The 22,058-nt window shown below is 43.1% G+C and overlaps 1 protein-coding gene across 3 annotated transcripts in view; it reads left to right on the top strand.

The window, feature by feature from the left end:
- PPP2R2C (protein phosphatase 2 regulatory subunit Bgamma) overlaps window positions 1-22,058 on the top strand; it is a 248,379-nt gene that overhangs the window by 65,068 nt on the left and 161,253 nt on the right. Inside the window, exon 2 of one of the 3 annotated variants that reach the window (XM_069744814.1) lies at window positions 7,485-7,616. The exons of the other annotated variants lie outside the window; for them this stretch is intronic. Coding sequence (XP_069600915.1) covers window positions 7,607-7,616 — 10 coding nt within the window. The 5' untranslated portion in view covers window positions 7,485-7,606. The remainder of the gene's footprint in view (window positions 1-7,484; window positions 7,617-22,058) is intronic. 3 annotated transcript variants of the gene reach the window in all.

Here is a 22,058-nt window from a genome sequence, read left to right on the forward strand (position 1 = left end):
GGCGCTGGCATGGAGGTTCAGGAATTGGTTTCTCGTGTGGACCAACTTGCTGCTAGAGTACAGGGTATTTCCGATTATATCGTTCAGACTCCGGTTTTAGAGCCTAGAATTCCAACTCCTGATTTGTTTTTTGGGGACAGGTCCAAATTTTTGAGATTTAAAAATAACTGTAAACTGTTTTTTGCTCTGAAACCCCGTTCTTCTGGTGATTCCATTCAGCAGGTTAAAATTGTTATTTCCCTGCTGCGTGGTGATCCTCAGGATTGGGCATTTTCCCTGGAATCTGGGAATCCTGCTTTGCTTAATGTAGACACCTTTTTTCAGGCGCTAGGGTTATTGTATGATGAACCTAATTCAGTGGATCATGCAGAGAAGACCTTGTTGGCCCTGTGTCAGGGTCAAGAAGCGGCAGAATCGTATTGCCAGAAATTTAGAAAATGGTCTGTGTTGACTAAATGGAATGAGGATGCCTTGGCGGCAATTTTCAGAAAGGGTCTTTCTGAATCCGTTAAAGATGTTATGGTGGGGTTCCCCACGCCTGCTGGTCTGAGTGATTCTATGTCTCTGGCCATTCAGATTGATCGGCGCTTGCGCGAGCACAGAGTTGTGCACACTGTGGCGTTGTCCTCCGAGCGGAGTCCTGAGCCTAAGCAGTGTGATAGGATTTTGTCTAGAGCTGAACGACAAGGATTCAGGCGTCAGAATAGGTAGTGTTTTTACTGCGGCAATTCTGCTCATGCTATTTCTGATTGCCCTAAGCGTACAAAGAGAATCGCTAGTTCTGTTACCATCAGTACTGTACAGCCTAAATTTCTGTTATCTGTGACCTTGATCTGCTCATTATCGTCATTTTCTGTCATGGCATTTGTGGACTCAGGCGCCGCTTTAAACTTAATGGACTTAGAATTTGCCAGAAGTTATGGTTTCCCCTTGCAGCCTTTGTGGAATCCTATTCCTTTAAGGGGCATTGATGCTACACCGTTGGCTATAAATAAACCTCAGTTTTGGACACAGCTGACCATGTGCATGGCGCCAGCCCATCAGGAAGATTGTCGTTTTCTGGTGTTGCATAATTTGCATGATGCTATTGTGCTGGGTTTTCCATGGTTACAGGTACATAATCCGGTGTTAGATTGGAAATCTATGTCTGTGACTAGTTGGGGTTGTCAGGGGTTTCATGGTCACGTTCCTTTGATGTCAATTTCCTCTTCCCCCTCTTCTGAAATTCCTGAGTTTTTGTCAGTTTTCCAGTATGTATTCGATGAGCCCAAATCCAGTTCCCTTCCACCGCATAGGGACTGTGATTGTGCTATTGACTTGATTCCAGGTTGTAAGTTCCCTAAGGGCCGAATTTTCAACCTGTCTGTGCCAGAACATGGCGCCATGCGGAGCTATATTAAGGAGTCATTGGAGAAAGGGCATATTCGGCCATCTTCTTCACCATTGGGAGCAGGTTTTTTTTTTGTTGCCAAGAAGGATGGCTCCTTGAGACTCTGTATTGATTATCGCCTCTTGAATAAGATCACGGTCAAATTTCAATACCCTTTGCCTTTGCTTTCTGATTTGTTTGCTAGGATTAAGGGGGCTAGTTGGTTTACTAAGATTGACCTTCGAGGGGCATATAATCTTGTCCGTATTAAGCAGGGTGACGAATGGAAAACTGCATTTAATACGCCCGAAGGCCATTTTGAATACCTTGTGATGCCATTCGGACTCTCTAATGCTCCATCTGTGTTCCAGTCCTTCATGCATGATATCTTTCGGAGTTATCTTGATAAATTCATGATTGTATATTTGGATGATATTTTGATTTTTTCCGATGATTGGGAGTCTCATGTGAAACAGGTCAGGATGGTATTTCAGATCCTCCGTGAAAATGCTTTATTTGTGAAGGGGTCTAAGTGCCTCTTTGGAGTGCAGAAGGTTTCTTTTTTGGGCTTCATTTTTTCTCCCTCATCTATAGAAATGGATCCGGTTAAGGTTCAGGCCATTCATGATTGGATTCAGCCCACATCTGTGAAGAGCCTTCAGATATTTTTGGGCTTTGCTAATTTTTATCGCCGTTTCATTGCCAACTTCTCCAGTGTGGTTAAACCCCTGACCGATTTGACGAAGAAAGGCGCTGATGTGACGAATTGGTCCTCCGCAGCTGTTTCTGCCTTTCAGGAGCTTAGAAAAAATACATACCATAAGATACGGCCTTCCCAAAACCCTGTCTGATGACAAATGCACACTTAGCAGGATGCAGCAGGCCTCCATCCACTGATAAAGGCTAGGAGCGGCACACGTGCAAACTACTTGATAAAAACAACCACCCCAACCAAACATTGCAGGCGTTGGCTGCCTAGCAGAAAAAATGCACATTGATATAACTCACATAGGATGCCAGTCACACTGATAGGTGCGGTGCACAGTGTCTGTATGCAACCTATTGATGACGCCCCTTGTATTAACAGGCGGGCTGCCCAGCACTATAAAATGCAGCGCACAGTGAAAGACGCCCCAGAAAAACCTAGCCAAACATAAAGAGGCCTCGCCACATCCTGCAGAAAAGGATATGATATAGTGCAAAAAAAAAATGCATGCATATGATAAATACATACACTATATGAGGTATTGGTTTAATATTTTGGCCAAAATAAAGTAAGCCCGCAACCCAACGTCAAGGGTCCCCATAATATTGCGGGTCCTAACACTAATATCAAAAACAGCTAACATAGAAAAAAACTCAGAAAAAATGCATACCATAAGATACGGCCTTCCCAAAACCCTGTCTGATGACAAATGCACACTTAGCAGGATGCAGCAGGCCTCCATCCACTGATAAAGGCTAGGAGCGGCACAGGTGCAAACTTTCAGGAGCTTAAACGCCGATTTACTTCTGCCCCTGTGTTGCGTCAGACGGACATTTCTCTTCCATTTCAGGTTGAGGTTGATGCGTCTGAGATTGGGGCAGGGGCCGTTTTGTCCCCTGAATTCTGATGGTTCCTTGATAAAACCGTGTGCCTTCTTTTCTCGGAAGTTTTCGCCTGCGGAACACAATTATGATGTCGGCAATCGGGAGTTGTTGGCTATGAAGTGGGCATTTGAGGAGTGGCGACATTGGCTTGGCACCGTATTGTGGTCCTGACCGATCATAAGAATCTGATTTACCTCGAGTCTGCCAAACGGCTGAATCCTAGACAGGCTCGATGGTCTCTGTTTTATTCCCGTTTTGATTTTGTGGTCTCGTATCTTCCGGGTTCTAAGAATGTTAAGGCTGATGCCCTCTCTAGGAGTTTTTTGCCTGATTCCCCTGGGGTCCTTGAGCCGGTCGGTATCCTGAAGGAAGGGGTGATTCTTTCTGCCATCTCCCCTGATTTACGACGGGTTCTTCAGGAATTTCAGGCTAATAAACCTGACCGCTGTCCAGTGGGGAAACTATTTGTTCCTGATAGATGGACTAGTAAAGTGATTTCTGAGGTTCATTGTTCTGTGTTGGCTGGCCATCCTGGGATTTTTGGTACCAGAGATTTGGTTGGTAGGTCCTTTTGGTGGCATTCTTTGGATGTGCGTTCTTTTGTGCAGTCCTGTGGGATTTGTGCGCGGGCCAAGCCTTGCTGTTCCCGCGCTAGTGGGTTGCTTCTGCCTTTGCCGGTCCCTAAGAGGCCTATGGATTTTATTTCAGATCTTCCGGTTTCCCAGAGAATGTCGGTTATCTGGGTGGTTTGTGACCGGTTTTCTAAGATGGTTAATTTGGTACCTTTGCCTAAATTGCCTTCCTCTTCTGATTTGGTTCCGGTGTTTTTTCAGCATGTGGTTCGTTTGCATGGCATTCCGGAGAATATTGTGTCCGATAGAGGTTCCCAGTTTGTTTCTAGGTTTTGGCGGGCCTTTTGTGCTAGGCTGGGCATTGATTTGTCTTTTTCCTCCGCATTTCATCCTCAGACAAATGGCCAAACCGAGCGAACTAATCAGACTTTGGAAAGTTATTTGAGATGCTTTGTCTCTGCTGATCAGGATGATTGGGTGGCTTTTTTGCCATTGGCCGAGTTTGCCCTTAATAATCGGGCTAGTTCTGCTACCTTGGTTTCGCCTTTTTTTGGTAATTTTGGTTTTCATCCTCGTTTTTCTTCAGGGCAGGTTGAGCCTTCTGATTGTCCTGGTGTGGATTCTGTGGTTGACAGGTTGCAGCAAATTTGGGCTCATGTGATGGACAATTTGGTGTTGTCTCAGGAGGAGGCTCAGCGTTTTGCTAACCGTCGTCGGTGTGTTGGTTCCCGGCTTCGGGTTGGGGATTTGGTCTGGTTGTCTTCCCGTCATGTTCCTATGAAGGTTTCTTCACCTAAATTCAAGCCTCGGTTTATTGGTCCTTATAGGATTTCTGAGATTATCAATCCAGTGTCTTTTCGTTTGGTCCTTCCAGCCTCTTTTTCCATCCATAATGTTTTCCATAGATCTTTGTTGCGGAAATATGTGGTGCCCGTTGTTCCCTCTGTTGATCCTCCGCCCCCGGTGTTGATGGATGGGGAGTTGGAGTATGTGGTTGAGAAGATTTTGGATTCTCGTTTTTCGAGGCGGAAGCTTCAGTATCTTGTCAAATGGAAGGGTTATGGCCAGGAGGATAATTCTTGGGTTGTTGCCTCCGATGTTCATGCTGACGATTTGGTTCGTGCCTTTCATTTGGCTCGTCCTGATCGGCCTGGGGGCTCTGGTGAGGGTTCGGTGACCCCTCCTCAAGGGGGGGTACTGTTGTGCATTCTGCTCTTGGGCTCCCTCCGGTGGTTATGAGTGGTAGTGCTGCTGTCTTTGGATCGCAGCATTTATCAGGTGTGTCCACTTGTTGCAATTTGGACTGGGCTATTTAATCTTGCTTGATTCTTTAGTCAGTGCCAGTTGTCCATTGTTTTTGGAGGATTCACATCCCTGCCTGGTCTCTCCTGTTTTGCTGTGCATTTCTACAAAGATACGTTCTGGCTTTGTTTTTGCTGTCCACATGCTGTGGGCCTTATAGTTCAATGCATTTTCATGTTTTGTCTTTTCCAGCTTGGTCTGTGTAAGGATTTTTTCAGCCAAGCTGTATCTCTGGAGATGCAGATATACCCTCCATGTCTTTAGTCAGATGTGGAGATTTTGTATTTTCTGTGGTGGATATTTTCTAGTGGTTTAATACTGACCGCATAGTACTCTGTCCTATTCTTTCTTTTTAGCTAGAATGGCCTCCTTTGCTAAATCCTGATTTCAGTCTGCGTATGTCTTTTCCCTCTCCTCTCACAGTCAATATTTGTGGGGGGCTGTCTATCCTTTGGGGATTTTCTCTGAGGCAAGATAAGTTTCCTGTTTCTATCTTTAGGGGAAGTTAGTCCTTAGGCTGTGTCGAGGTGTCTAGGGAGTGTTAGGTACATCCCACGGCTACTTCTAGTTGCGGTGCTAAGTTCAGGTCTGCGGTCAGTACAGGTACCACCTTCTCCAGAGTATGTCTCATGCTGCTCCTAGACCACCAGATCATAACAGTAATCACTCCCGCAGTGTATCACTGAGCCACTGTGAGAGTTCACCAGAGTTTATCAGCTGATCAGCTCTAGTGCTCTCACTTACAGCACCGCTGAGTGGGAAAGTTCTCACACAGTGGTGCCATAAGGGAGAGCACCGGAGCTGATGAAGTCCGGTGTATTCTCACGGCAGCGCAGTGATGCAGTGTAGCGGCGGAGGCTGGGTAGAGTGGTCACATCTCACGATGTGACTGTTCTACACGTGAGATCACCGTAGGACACTCGGTATTAAATGGACTATGTCGAACAGGATAGTATTATATGTTGGTTCATTATTTTATTTTTGTTGCAGGAGTCGAGGGCGTCGGGGATTAGGTTTTCAGTAAGTATGGTATATTAAGATTCAATAAAGGAGTCTCTGTGATTATTTCAATTAAATGACTTTATTCTGGGTGTTTCATTATTTACCATGTAAATATAGGATTAGTAATAGATAGGTGTCTTATAGCGCCTCTCCATTACTAACCAGTGGGCTTGATGTTACCTGACAAAACGAAGGTGATATCAACCCCATAAATATGAACCCCACTTGCCACCGCTACAGGGCAAGTGGGAAGAGCGAGGCTAAGTGCCAAAATTGGCGCATCTATAAGATGCACCATTTCTGGGGCAGCTGAGAACTGATATTTTTAGCCTGGGGGGATGCCAATATCCATGGCCCCTTCCCAGGCTATTAATATCAACCCACAGCTGTCTTCCTAGCCTTTGCTTGTTCAATTTTATAGGGGCACCCCATGTCAATTTTTTTCTGGGGTTCCCCTGTAAATTAGCCAGTAAAGGCTAAGCAAACAGCTGTGAGCTAATATTAATATTACCTTTAGCTATTAGCTCTTTCCCAGAATATTAACATTAGCTCTCAGCCGTCGGCTTTCCCTCTGCTGGTTATGAAAATTATGTGGGAGCCAGGCAATGTTTTGTTACATTTTTTGAAAAATGAACGGATATTGCATTTCACGCAGATTTCTGACAGTTACTGTTTTGTTACAGCATATGTAGGTTAATTATGTTAATGCTCCTACATAGGCTGGTGTGTGTGTGTTTTTTTATTTAACTCTTTATGTACTGTTTTATTAATGAGGGTATCTGGCTGACACCTGTTCATTACTAAACCTCAGACTTGGTATTACATATATTTATATTTATATATTCACTTATATTTGTTTTGTGAGTGTATAATTTGTAAAGCGCTGCGGAATATGTTATGCTATATAAATAAAATTATTATTATTAATATTAAATATAAATTTGAACATGGTATGTAATGATATTGTGGTCTTCAATGGAGAATGAAAAAGAAGAGGTTGAACAAGGAAATAACATCACATTTTTTAAAAATAATATATCTTTATTTAGCTTACAAAAACGCATACAAAACCACGTGAAAAACTGCATAAAAACGCATGAATTTTCCACTGCGCTTTTCTGCCAAGAGCTGCAGAAACCTTGCAGAAATTTCTGCAAGCAAATACGCAACGTGCGCACATAGTCTTATACTCTATGGTGACAATAAAAGCGGAATCCCTAGTGAGAACTCAAAGGGGCTTCAATAACGGGATATTATATATATATATATATATATATTATATATATATATACATATATATATATATGTGTGTGTGTGTATATTTCTTTTATTTCTTCTGGGTTTTTTTGAGTGGGGAAGGCTATGGAGCTCTGTGAGATGTTTTTGAGGCGCAGATTGCATGAACACTGCAAGTCATAGAGTAAAGACAAGATATGAGTCAAACATAACCCTAACAGTTATGGCACGGTATTACCACACACTGAAATATCACATTTTGGCAGGTAATGGTGCAGATACAAGAACTTCAGTTTTGGAGGATTCAGTTTCTGACAGAGATGATTGATAGCATTGATAGCTTCCTAGTTGCATGTCATATCTCCCATCTAAGAAAAGAAGATGGTAAGAAACTTTCCATCTTTATAATTTAGGAGAGAAAAGAGAGCCGCGTAAGAGACTCCCAGGCTGCGGAAAAAGTATGCTCGTCCTACATTGTGGACATCCCTGAGAGACCAACCCCCAGCTTCCCATTGCGCTTCACAAGGGCCGAAATATGAGTTGTGGTGAGTCCTATTGTCCACCTCATAGCGGAGATGGTCCATACTACATGTGTATGTTCATTCATCTTTATATAATGTCAACTGTAAAGCCAACATCACTGTCTTCTAGTTTCAGTCGACTTTATTTGCTTCCACACCCAGTTATATTAATATTTCTTGGGATGAATAGTCTAGTTGACTAATTTTCTCACGTCTTGTCCATTTCATCTTTTCCCTTTTCTTTATTTTGTCCTTCTACTATAGATTTTACATAGCATTTGTCTGGTTTGGACAACACCTTAAGATCTTAAAAAAAGTAAAATAAAAATGTTTTCCAAATATGAAAAAAAAATTAAAAAATACAAATGTACAAATCGCCTCCCTTTTGCCCCATTAAAAAAACATATTTGGTATCGCTGTGTTCGATCTATCAAAATATAAAATAAATTAATCTGATCGGTAAACATCACGTCAGCTCAAGGAGCAAAAAAGTCCTCACAAAGCAATATATCCCAAAATCTTAAAACGTTATAGGTCTCGGAAAATGGTATCATTCAAAAGTACAACTCATCCTGCAAAAAACAAGCCCTCATATGACTAAGTGAACAGAAAAACAAAAAAGTAATACCTCTTGGAAAAAGGGAGGAAAAAACAAAAATGAAAAAATAAGAAACTCGTGGTGGTATGAAGTATGAAGGGGTTAAAGGGAACTTGTCACATTTTACATACAGTAAGTTACATGCATGCAGTAAGTTTCTGATTTTTTTCATTTTAGTTTTTTCCTCCCTTTTTCTGAGAGTTTTTTTCTATCTGTGAACAACACGGTATAAGGAAAGAGAAGCTGAGCAGAATGATATAAAGGTTTGTTGGAAAAGACTCAATATAACTTGTATTTTATTCAATTAACAGGTTACAGGTTACAGACAAGGTAACTAAAAATCTCAAACTCACCAAATGCTCACACAACCACAGAGGAAACACAGAGAAGGGAAGAGAAGGAAAAAACTAGGAAGGAAAACAGGTTTAACATGCAACCAAAACAGAAGACACCAATCTCTGTAAATAAACCTCCAAGCTCCAACACTACGCTCCTTCACACTTCAAGCCAGGCAGCTGAACTGATCACTGACAACAGTTGTAGACAAAGCTGAGTCTAAATAGGAGCGGAGATTACCAAAACCAAATCAGCTGAGAGACATAACATAGTAACATAGTAACATAGTAAGGCCGAAAAAAACATTTGTCCATCCAGTTCAGCCTATATTCCATCATAATAAATCCCCAGATCTACGTCCTTCTACAGAACCTAATAATTGTATGTTACAATATTGTTCTGCTCCAGGAAGACATCCAGGCCTCTCTTGAACCCCTCGACTGAGTTCGCCATCACCACCTCCTCAGGCAAGCAATTCCAGATTCTCACTGCCCTAACAGTAAAGAATCCTCTTCTATGTTGGTGGAAAAACGTTCTCTCCTCCAGACGCAAAGAATGCCCCCTTGTGCCCGTCACCTTCCTTGGTATAAACAGATCCTCAGCGAGATATTTGTATTGTCCCCTTATATACTTATACATGGTTATTAGATCGCCCCTCAGTCGTCTTTTTTCTAGACTAAATAATCCTAATTTCGCTACTCTATCTGGGTATTATAGAAACAGGAACACATGGGCTACTTGCACAGTGAACAAGTCTGTATGATCATGTTCACACACCACCAAGAAACCTGAAGACACAAAAGAGAATAGTGAAACCAAAAACACTCAGTTTGAAAAAATGTTGCAGTAATCCGCAAGTGCTAGTAAAAGATGTAAAAAACAGGGTATTTGGTTGATACGTTTTTTGCAAAAAATGTATACTAAGCTGCTCTACCAATCTTCACGGTATACCCTTATCAGAGCAGTCCTAACTAATGTATGCAATCCCTATCTGATGTATTTAAAAACCTGATCATCTGTATATAACCTGTGTGAACAGGGTTCAGAGAGGAAAAATCCATGTGTGCATACAGGGTAGAACAGCTTTTGTGCAGATAGCCCAAGAGGAGTGGTGGAACTCCCCAGTCTTGTAGACACAAGAGAACAATTATAGAAACATGAACACATGGGCTACTTGCACAGTGAACAAGTCTGTATGATCATGTTCACACACCACCAAGAAACCTGAAGACACAAAAGAGAATAGTGAAACCAAAAACACTCAGTTTGAAAAAATGTTGCAGTAATCCGCAAGTGCTAGTAAAAGATGTAAAAAACAGGGTATTTGGTTGATACGTTTTTTGCAAAAAATGTATACTAAGCTGCTCTACCAATCTTCACGGTATACCCTTATCAGAGCAGTCCTAACTAATGTATGCAATCCCTATCTGATGTATTTAAAAACCTGATCATCTGTATATAACCTGTGTGAACAGGGTTCAGAGAGGAAAAATCCATGTGTGCATACAGGGTAGAACAGCTTTTGTGCAGATAGCCCAAGAGGAGTGGTGGAACTCCCCAGTCTTGTAGACACAAGAGAGATGATCAGGTTTTTTGCAACATTTTTTCAAACTGAGTGTTTTTGGTTTCACTATTCTCTTTTGTGTCTTCAGGTTTCTTGGTGGTGTGTGAACATGATCATACAGACTTGTTCACTGTGCAAGTAGCCCATGTGTTCCTGTTTCTATAATTGTTCTCTTGTGTCTACAAGACTGGGGAGTTCCACCACTCCTCTTGGGCTATCTGCACAAAAGCTGTTCTACCCTGTATGCACACATGGATTTTTCCTCTCTGAACCCTGTTCACACAGGTTATATACAGATGATCAGGTTTTTAAATACATCAGATAGGGATTGCATACATTAGTTAGGACTGCTCTGATAAGGGTATACCGTGAAGATTGGTAGAGCAGCTTAGTATACATTTTTTGCAAAAAACGTATCAACCAAATACCCTGTTTTTTACATCTTTTACTAGCACTTGCGGATTACTGCAACATTTTTTCAAACTGAGTGTTTTTGGTTTCACTATTCTCTTTTGTGTCTTCATCTATCTGGGTATTGTAGTTCTCCCATCCCCTTTATTAATTTTGTTGCCCTCCTTTGTACTCTCTCTTGTTCCATTATATCCTTCCTGAGCACCGGTGCCCAAAACTGGACACAGTACTCCATGTGCGGTCTAACTAGGGATTTGTACAGAGGCAGTATAATGCTCTCATCATGTGTATCCAGACCTCTTTTAATGCACCCCATGATCCTGTTTGCCTTGGCAGCTGCTGCCTGGCACTGGCTGCTCCAGGTAAGTTTATCATTAACTAGGATCCCCAAGTCCTTCTCCCTGTCAGATTTACCCAGTGGTTTCCCGTTCAGTGTGTAATGGTGATATTGATTCCTTCTTCCCATGTGAATAACCTTACATTTATCATTGTTAAACCTCATCTGCCACCTTTCAGCCCAAGTTTCCAACTTATCCAGATCCATAGCTCTCAGTAACTTCAGTAACAAGGTTTAACTCCTGCCCTGCTGGCACAAGACAGCCAGGTCAGAATTCAGGAGAAGAGCTTCTGTTCATTGTGTGAACGAGGCTCAAAGCGCTGCGGTTCTCTGGAACATCTCTGCCGCAGCAGCCCGTGACAGTACACCTCCCTTCTACGAGGGACCTCCGGAACCTCAGGACCAGGTTTCTCAGGATGAGCTGTATGAAATGCCCGGACTAACCTAACCGCATGGACATCAGTTGCAGGTACCCACATCCTCTCCTCAGGACCGTACCCTTTCCAATGTATAAGATACTGTAGAGACGAACAAATCGAGAATCCATGACCCTGGCTATCTGGAACTCGAGATTTCCATCAACAAGGATCGGAGAGGGAGGTAAAGGTGATGGATTAGGTGATGCCACAAACTCTTGAGTAAGGAGCGATGAAAAACATTATGGATCCTAAACGACTGAAGTAAAGCCAGCCGAAATGCAACAGGATAGACGACGGCCACAATCCTATAAGGGCCAATAAACCTAGGGCCTAATTTCCATGAGGGAACTCTCAGTTTAATATTCTTTGAGGACAACCAAACCCAATCACCCACACATAGGTCCGGACCTTTCAAACGTCTCCGATCAGCCGCATTCTTATATCTGGAACTCATCCTTTTTAAATGATCCAGAACCCCTTGCCATACGGACGTGATGGAAGAAGAAAACCTCTCCTCTTCAGGCACCCCCGAGGAATCCTTCCTATTAAATGAACTGAATTGAGGATGAAAACCATATGCCCCGAAAAACGGTGACTTACCAGTGGACTCATGAGTACGGTTGTTTATAGCAAACTCTGCCAACGGTAAGTATTTAACCCAGTCCTCCTGATTTTCTGAAATGAAACACCTGAGATAAGTTTTAAGATTTTGATTTACACGTTCTGTTTGACCATTAGATTGAGGATGAAAAGCTGAAGAAAACAACAAATGAATCCCCAGCCGGCTGCAAAAAGCCCTCCAAAGCTTAGAAATAAACTGCACCCCACAGTCTGACACAATATCTGAAGGAACACCATGTAATCTCACAACCTCCTTGATAAAGATCTGTGCCAGAGTCTTGGCATTAGGTAACGCGGGAAAGGCAATAAAATGTGACATCTTGCGAAATCTGTCAACTATGACTAAAATAACTGTATTACCTTCAGAAACCGGTAAGTCAGTGATGAAGTCTATTGACAAATGGGTCCAAGGTCTACTGGGAATCTCCAGAGGTTGGAGAGACCCAGACGGGTGAGTACGAGGGGTCTTGGAACGCGCACACACACCGCAGGCAGCGACATATTCCTGTGCATCATGATTAACCCCAGACCACCAAAAACGCCGAGTGAGAAGGTCCGTAGTAACTTTACTTCCAGGATGTCCGGCCAGGACCGAATCATGATGTTCATTAATGACCCTAAGACGAAGATTAGCAGGAACATAAAGTTTACCTAAAGGACAGGCTGTTGGGGCGTCCCCCTGCACCTCTAGGACCTCTCTCTCAAGATACGAATTAATTGCGGCGACAATTACACCCTTCTGAAGTATAGGACCTGGCTCACAATTATCCCCACCCCCTTGAAAACAACGGGATAACGCATCAGCCTTGACATTCTTACTTCCTGGCCTATACGTAATGTAGAAATTGAACCTGGCGAAATACAGAGACCACCTAGCTTGCTTAGGTGTGAGACGCTTCGCAGATTCTAGATACAACAGATTCTTGTGATCTGTGATCACCATGACTGGGTGAAGTACTCCCTCCATAAAATGGCGCCATTCCTCAAATGCCCATTTGATTGCCAACAGCTCCCTGTTACCAATATTTCTAGATGGACATATAGTCTTCCTTCAACCTTAATAACTATGTAACTATGTAACTATGTAATATCATAATTCCTCTCAGTAGGAGATAATTTTTTCGAGAAAAATGCACATGGACGCCACTTACTCGGAGAAATCTCCTGAGACAATACAGCTCCCCCTCCCACCTCAGAGGCATCCACCTCTACCACAAATGGCTGCGTGATGTCAGGCTGTATTAGTATGGGTGCAGTGGAAAAACACTTCATCAAAGTCTCAAAAGCCTGGCAGGCCGTGCTAGACCAGACAGAGAAGTCCGTGCCTCTCTTGGTCATGTCTGTTAAAGGTTTGGCTACTACTGAAAAGTAGTTTGCGATAGTAGTTTGCAAAACCTAAAAACCTTAGTAAGGCCTTAAGGTCTTCAGGACGCTCCCACTCCAAGACCGCCTTGACCTTAGCCGGATCCATACGAAATCCTGTGGAGCATAAGAAATAACCCAAAAACGGAATCTCTTTGACCACGAACATGCATTTCTCAAGTTTGGCAAACAGTTTCTTGTCCCTGAGTACCTGAAGGACCCGCCGTACATGATCCTGATGAGACTCGAGGTCAGGGGAATAAATTAAGATGTCATCGAGTTATACCACCACAAACCTACCTATTAAGTGACTAAGTATATAATTGACAAAGTGTTGAAACACAGCAGGAGCATTACTTAACCCAAAAGGCATAACCAAGTTCTGATAATGTCCCTCTGGAGTATTAAACGCCGTCTTCCATTCATTCCCCTCCTTCATCCGAATGAGATTATATGCCCCTTTGAGATCTAATTTGGAGAACCATTTAGCCCCCACAATTTGATTAAAGAGGTCCGGAATAAGAGGGAGCGGGAAAGAATCCCGGACCGTAATTTTGTTTAATTCATGGAAGTCTAAGCATGGACGTAAACCCCCGTCCTTCTTCTTCTTAACAAAGAAGAACCCGGCAGCAATGGGTGATGACGAGGGTCTGATATGACCCTCGGCCAGACTCTCCGTGATATAGTCCTCATGGCCTTTCTCTCTGGGGCAGAGATGTTGTATAGCCTACTCTTAGGCAGTTTAGCACCAGGAATGAGACGTATGGCGCAATCATAAGGACGGTGTGGAGGTAGCTCTCGACTCCCCTCCTCAGAGAATACATCTTCAAAATCTGAGATGAACTCTGGCAAAACCTGAGAACTCAACCCGGCCAGCCGAGTGCCCAGGCAATGTTCCTGACAAAACTCACTCCATCTAGTAATCTCCCGAGTCTGCCAGTCTAACACCGGGTTGTGTAACATGAGCCATGGTAAACCGAGAACTACAGGCGACGGCAAACCCCCCAACACATAACAATCTATTGACTCAGAGTGCAATGCCCCTATTTGTAGGCTCATCCCACGGACGATCTGAGTGAAAGTCCCCCGGCTCAAGGGTGCAGAATCAATGGCAATTATAGGTATGGGTCTAGACAACTCTTGAGTTTTAAACCCATGTGCCTGAACAAACCCAGCATCAATTAAATTAAACCCTGCCCCAGAGTCCAGAAAGGCAGAGATATTGAACCTATTTTCACCAAGACGAATCTCGGCTGGTAGGAAAAATTGAGGTTTACTTAAGGAAGAAATTAGTACACCCGAGTTGCCAACCTCCCCGCAACCCGGGCTCAATAGTTTTCCGGCGGTTGTCTTCTTGAAGGACACACATTCACATAATGACCCCTTCTGCCACAAAAAAAATGCACCGAGAAGCGCCACCCAACTGCATAGGTTCTCCTGGAGACTCAGATTCTGGTGAGTCCAAATCTGAATTACCCTTGAATGGCGGCGATTCATTAAGTCTCTGGCGCAGGCGGCAGTCCACATGGATCGCAAGAGACATAGCTGCCTCCGGTGTGGTTGGTGTCTCCTGTAGGGCAAAGGCATCTTTTATTTTATCAGATAGGCCCTGATAAAATTGACTGCGCAGTGCAGGGTCATTCCACATTGTGTCAGTAGTCCATCTCCGAAACTCAGAGCAGTACTCCTCTACTGGCCTGTCTCCCTGTGTAAGATGGCATATTGTGGACTCATCGAGGGAGACGCGGTCAGGATCATCATACACTTGACCTAAGGCTCCAAAAACTCCTCCACAGTCCGTAACGGCAAAGCATCAGCGGGAAGTGAAAATGCCCAGGCCTGAGGATCACTTTGTAGGAGCGATACTACAATTCCAACCCTCTGCTCCTCTGAACCTGAAGTGTGAGGACGCAACCTAAAATACAAATTTCAGGCCTCCCTGAATGTAACAAATTTGTCACGCCCCCCAGAGAACCTGTCAGGTAACGCAATTTTAGGCTCCAGCGAAGCTTGTGGAGGTGTAGCAGCCCCTGCAGTGGCCACTGGAGTGCGCTGTACAACCGCCGAGCGGAGGTCAGCCACCTCTAGACTGAGTTGCTGCAATTGTCCAGCTAAAGCAGCAATGGGGTCCATATTGGACCAAGAAAATCGTTAAGGTCAGTGATACTGTCACACCGTTAACGGCGATAAAGGGGCAGGACGGCGTACTGGGACCCGCACCTGTCCCTGCCACTATAATGGGGCCCTGGCTTTCCCTTATCTCAGGGGTACCTATGATGGTTAGAAGGCCTGAGCCGCCAGCGTATCCCTGTCTCCTGTGCAGGCCCTATAAGGGAGGTGGACTGCACCAGTGTATAAATACAACAATTAACAGGTTACAGGTTACAGACAAGGTAACTAAAAGTCTCAAACTCACCAAATGCTCACACAACCACAGAGGAAACACAGAGAAGCGAAGAGAAGGTAAAAATTAGGAAGGAAAACAGGTTTAACATGCAACCAAAACAGCAGACACCAATCTCTGTAAATAAACCTCCAAGCTCCAACACTACGCTCCTTCACACTCCAAGCCAGGCAGCTGAACTGATCACTGACAACAGTTGTAGACAAAGCTGAGTCTATATAGGAGCGGAGATTACCAAAACCAAATCAGCTGAGAGACATAGCTCTCAGTAACTTCAGTAACAAGGTTTAACTCCTGCCCTGCTGGCACAAGACAGCCAGGTCAGAATTCAGGAGAAAAGCTTCTGTTCAGTGTGTGTAAACGAGGCCCAGAGCGCTGCGGTTCTCTGGAACCTCTCTGCTGCCGCAGCCCTGTGACAGAAACTTTTCCCATAAAAATGTCCATCAATCTGATCATCTCCTCCTGCTCTATAGCATCCCGCCTCCAGTACAGATACCATTTTCAACATGACGGGTTCCCTTTAAAATAACAGGTATCTGAAGTGTGCGCAGTTTATTAATCTTGGTCTGAATGGATTGATACTTTGGGTACAAAATATCTTACTGTCAACAAGTTGTTAAAGGGATTGTCTGGGACTTTAAGATTGATGGTATACTCTTAGAATAGGTCATCAATGTCTGATCGGTGGGTATGGGACACCCAGTGCCCCTGCTGATCAGCTGTTCCCAGTGTTGGCTCAGTTATAAAACTGCACGGCTCCAACGGAATAGTGGCCACGGGCAGATACTGCACACAACCCCCTATTGATTTTAATAGAGGGCGGATGTGCAGTACCCGGCCATGGCCACTAATCTATCAAGAGGGCTGTGATGTGCAGCTCAGAGGCTGTGATGTGCAGCTCGGAGGCTGTGATGTGCAGCTCGGAGGCTGTGATGTGCAGCTCGGAGGCTGTGATGTGCAGCTCAGAGGCTGTGATGTGCAGCTCAGAGGCTGTGGTGTGCAGCTCAGAGGCTGTGATGTGTAGCTCAGTGGCTGTGATGTGCAGCTCAGAGGCTGTGATGTGCAGCTCAAAGGCTGTGGTGTGCAGCTCAGTGGCTGTGGTGTCCAGCTCAGAGGCTGTGGTGTGCAGCTCAGAGGCTGTGATGTGCAGCTCAGAGGCTGTGATGTGCAGCTCAGAGGCTGTGATGTGCACCTCAGAGGCTGTGATGTGCTGCTGAGAGGCTGTGATGTGCCGCTCAGAGGCTGTGGTGTGCAGCTCAGTGGCTGTGGTGTGCAGCTCAGAGGCTGTGATGTACAGCTCAGAGGCTGTGATGTGCAGCTCAGTGGCTGTGATGTGCAGCTCAGTGGCTGTGGTGTGCAGCTCAGAGGCTGTGATGTGCAACTCGGAGGCTGTGATGTGCAGTTCAGTAACTGAGCAGTTCTGCCCACAGCCAACATTGGGAAGAGCTGATCAACAAGGGTGCCTGGTGTCACACACCCACGAATCAGACATTGATGACCTACCCTAAGGATACACCATCAATGTTAAAGTCCTGGACAACCTCTTAAATTAATTGGTCTTGCAAAGTATCTAACTTGCTGATTATTTATATAGGAAAATGTGGTTACCTTTCATAAAATGAAGATTAATTACATATTATACAGACTACCTCAGTTACAGTATATCACAGGTTGTGAAGATATAGTAATACATACAGGCCTGTGCAAAAGTTTCAGGCAGCTGTAAAGCAAAATTGTTTTTTTAAAGTGCTAATAGTTTATTTTTATTATTAATAAAATGCAAAGTGAATGAACCAAACAAATCTAAATCGCATCAATATTTGTTGTAATCAATCTCCTTGCCTAGTTCCTTCAAAGACTTTGTGCAAGTACAAGCACCTAGAAGAATTGTTTCTATTTTGCACCGTCACATCGATTGTTGATCGGATTTTGATTTCTCTTTTGCTCATTCTCTTTGCATTTTGTTAATTGATAACAATAAAGTATTAACACTTTTATTTTTTAAAGCATTCCTACTATACAGCATTTATTCCACACCTGCCTAAAACTTTTGCACAGCATTGTATATGAGCTCCCTGGGACACAGCCATAAATGGTGGAATGACTGTTGGAAAGAGAGCTTTATGTCCTTCAACCTTACTCCATTGGTGTTACCTATACCACAGTGGTGATCTGTTGTTGTAAATGGAAAGACAGGGCAATAACTTAAAGGGAATCCATCAGCAGGTTTTTGCTGAGGGCAGCATGATGTAGTGGCAGAGACTCTGATTCCAGCGATGTGTCACTTACTGGGCTGCTGGGTGCAGTTTTGATAAAATCCCTGTTTTTTGCTGTTGTAGCAGAGCTGTGAATACTGAGCTGTGTATAACCCCGCCCACTCCCCTGCGTACACTGTACATTATCAGCAAACTGCCAATCAGTGGTGGGGGCGGGGTTACATAGATTACCTGGACTCTCTGGCACCCGACACCTAGTCCTGCAGTTATAATCTCCTGCTGATAAAACACTGATTCTATTAAAACTACACCAACCAGCCCAGTAAGTGACACATTGCTGAAATCAGGTTTTCTGTCCCTATTATCCTGCTCTGAGATTAAATAGCAAAAACCTTACAACAGATTCCCTTTAAGCTGGCTATACAAGTGTGGTAGCAGATGATCATTCATTCCACAGTCAGCTATGTCTTCCGACTCCCCCATACTCAGATCTGTCGAGCATTTATGTGCTTTGAATGGGGAGAGAAGCAAATGCTGCTGTCAGATCCCTCTGGCAGCAGGTTATCTCTCCTGTAAGTGAAAAGATTCGGCAATAAATTTCCAACTGCTCGATCCTTCTCTTCCTCTACATCATCTGCCGTAGCAAAGTCTGGAGGCCCCATAACATATAGTATGATCGGCTGATCCAGCAAAATTAGCGGGTTTGACTTTCATCTAATTTGTATGGGGGCTTCCCAACTCTCCTCCAACAGATGATGTCAGGGACCCCTTTTTTTTTGTACCCCCTTTGGATAAGCCACCACCGGAATCGTCTGGCTGCGGCTCCATAGAGCTCACGTGCACCCTCGGCACACATTAGTATGAAGTCCTTTTTCAAAGTTGACATATTGTCTTCCACTACTACTTCTTGGGGGTAGGATATTCTGTAGTCTGACTACTCTATCTAAAGAACTCTTTCCTGTACTGATATTGGGTCTTAAATGTCTTTTTTTCCCCATGTAATGAATGAGTCCTGGTCCTTTTAGTATTTGTACACGTTTAGTATTTGGTGCAAAAATTTCTGCACCATTTCTGCATCACTTGGCAGGAAAAACGCAGCCTCAAAACCATGCTTTTTTTTTGCAATTTTTGGTGCAGATTCTTCCCCAATTAGTATGTGTGAAATCTGCAGCAAAAATGCTGAAAGAATTGACACGCTTCAGAATTAAATCTGCAAGGAAAAAATAAGCAACGTGAGCATGAGACTTTAAGAATCGCATTCACTTTACTGGTATCAGGAAACCCTTCAGGTTTTATGGCAAATGCTATGTGTGCACACAGCCTTAAGGTCTCTTGCTTTCCAAGCTAAAAAGGATAATATCTTGTTATAAAGAGACTCCCTTGGTACTGTATAGCTGCAAAGTGGTTGCCACCACGAGCCAATGACGTTGGACTCAGAAGCTTGGCCTGTACTATTGGCACTGGATGTCCACAATATGGTAGGACTGCCATACAGCAGAAATGGTCAGGACTGGAGATAACTCCAGTCTTGGATGTTTACAGGGGTTATCCACTACTAGGACAACCCCTTCTTAAACTAAATGTTATGCCCCATATAAAATAATAAAGCCTATACTCACCTCCTGTGCTGGTGCCGTTCCCGCAGTGTCGGCACGCGCTCATCCCAGGACTATGATTCGGTTTTGTGACACGTGACCGGCACCGAATCAGCGCTGGCATCACGGTTGCCGCCTTCGGACAAACTGAACATGAATCGGAAGCTAGGGTAGCAGCTGATCCCAGACTTCCTCTTCATGTTCAGTTGGTCCGATGCCAGCGCTGATTGGGTGCAGATCACGTGTCTCAACACCATATCACAGCCCCGGTAAGAGCGAGTGCCGATACCGCAGACATGGGAGATGAGTATAGGCTTTATTATTTTATTGGGGCAAAACATTTAGTTTAAGAAGGGGTTGTTCTAGCAGCCGACAACCCTTTTAACCACCTACAGAAAAAAACAATATATAAAATTTATATATTTGAGTCCATAACGCCCTGTACAATAAATTACCATGTTATTTTATCTTCCATATGAACAAAGAAAAAAACAATGCCAAAAGAAAGAAAATATTTGTGTGTACCTCAAAACAATAATAATGAAATGTCAATAATTCACCTCCCAAAAAAAGTCCTCCTACATATCTGCCAATGGAAAAGTAAAGAAGTTATGGCTGTCAAAATATGCCAACATGAGCGCTATTTAATTTTTAAAAAATGTTTTATTCTGCAAACATAGTAAAAAACGTATACATTTGGCATCACTGTAATCGTATCGGCAAAGTGAACACCATAAAACAGAATCCAAGAAACAAACCCCAGAAATTGCAAATTTTGTTGCTTCACTCCATTCCCCCCCATAACATATTCAATATGTTGACTTATAAGGGATCTATGGGGAGAGGAGGATTTATAACACTAGGGTCATGGGTTTTCCTTTTTGTTTATGTGCACTATAAACTTTTTTTGGGGGCTTTTGCAGCTGCTGATTGGCATTGAGTACCACTACTTAGCTCACTTGTAACCAGAATACCCAAGTCCTTATTTTGTTCATTTATCCTTCATTATTGACTCTTAAGACGTGGTTCAAATTGATCATTACAGTAAAATTAACTCTGGTGGAGAGTGTCTAGAATGGGTAACTGTATGTAGTCATCTATCCTGACATTAGTGCTCATACCTGTCCCTGTAAGCACTAATGTACGAGCTTGGGTTCTGTACCTGGGATACATCTATACACTTATATAAAGAACCACACAGCAAAAATAGTTTTAAAAATCATGCAATCTTTATTTAAAATGATTAAAAATATGTAAAAAAAAACAACAAAACAATACAGGAAAGATGCAAGACAAAATATTAGCAACTATTATGGATGAGGTAATCAGGGCCGGTTCTAGGTTTATGCATGCTCTTGCCAACACCTCTTTTGAATTTTTTTTCTTTTCACCATCCAAGAGGATTACCGGTACGTTTTTTTATTTTTCAGTCAATAGAGTTGTATCTATAGTCACTGTGTCTGCTATGTTTTTATCATATGGGTTCCATATGACTTTTTAATATTTTTTTAATTCCTTTTTTGGAGAAAAAACAGAGATTCTGTCTTTTTTTTTTGTTTTGTTTTAAAATTTACCATATAAATCTAATATTTTATTTGTTTGGAAAGTTAAGGAAGCAGGGATAAAAAAAAAAATTCTTTACATTGTGAAAAAAATGGGGTGATCTGAACATTTATTTATTTTAATTTTACATTTTTTATTAGTCTCATAGGGGCCTTGAACCTGTGATTGCTGCTTGTAAAATTCATATTGTAAAATTACTATTCTCTTATGAAGTCTGGTCAAAGGCCAGAAACAGCAGACACAGTGACTTTCAGGGGACCTCTGGTCATACCAATGCCTTTGGCACCTATTTTCCAATCACAAAAAAATGCCGCTCTTACAGCATCTAAGGAGTTTTATTTTTTTTACTCATTTAAATTCTGTATATCACAAAAGTGAGTACACCCCTACAATTTTTGAAAATATTTTATAACATCTATTCTTGGGACAACACTGAAGTTTAACACTTTGATGCAATGTAAAGTAGTAAGAGTACAGCTTGTATAAGGGTCTACATTTTGTGTGCCCCTAAATAACTCAACATACTGCCATTATGGTCTATTCCGCTGGCAACAAAAGTCAGTACACCCCTAAGGGAAAATGGTCAGATTGTGCCCAATTTGCCATTTTCCCTCCTTGGTGTCATGTGATTCATTAGTGTTGCATGGTCTCAGGTGAGAATGGGAGCAGGTGTGGTAAATTTGGTGTTATCGCATCACACTCTCTTATACTGGTCACTGGAAGTTCAACATGGCTCCTCACGGCAAAAAACTCTCTGAGGATCTGAAAAAAAGAATTATTGCTCTACATAATGATGGCCGAGGATATAAGAAGATTGCCATCATCATGACACTGAGCTGCAGCACGGTGGCCAAGACCATACAGCGGTTTAACAAGATGGGTTCCACTCAGAACTGGCCTTGCCATGGTCGACCAAAAATGTTGAGTGCACGTGTTCAGCGGCATATCCAGAGGTTGTCTTTTCACAGTAGACAAACGAGTGCTACCAGCATTGCCGCAGAGGTTAAAGAGGTGCAGGGTCATCCTGTCAGTGCTCACAC

Source organism: Ranitomeya imitator, chromosome 1 (genome assembly GCF_032444005.1).
Source record: "Ranitomeya imitator isolate aRanImi1 chromosome 1, aRanImi1.pri, whole genome shotgun sequence".
In the NCBI taxonomy this organism is placed as follows: Eukaryota; Metazoa; Chordata; class Amphibia; order Anura; family Dendrobatidae; genus Ranitomeya; species Ranitomeya imitator.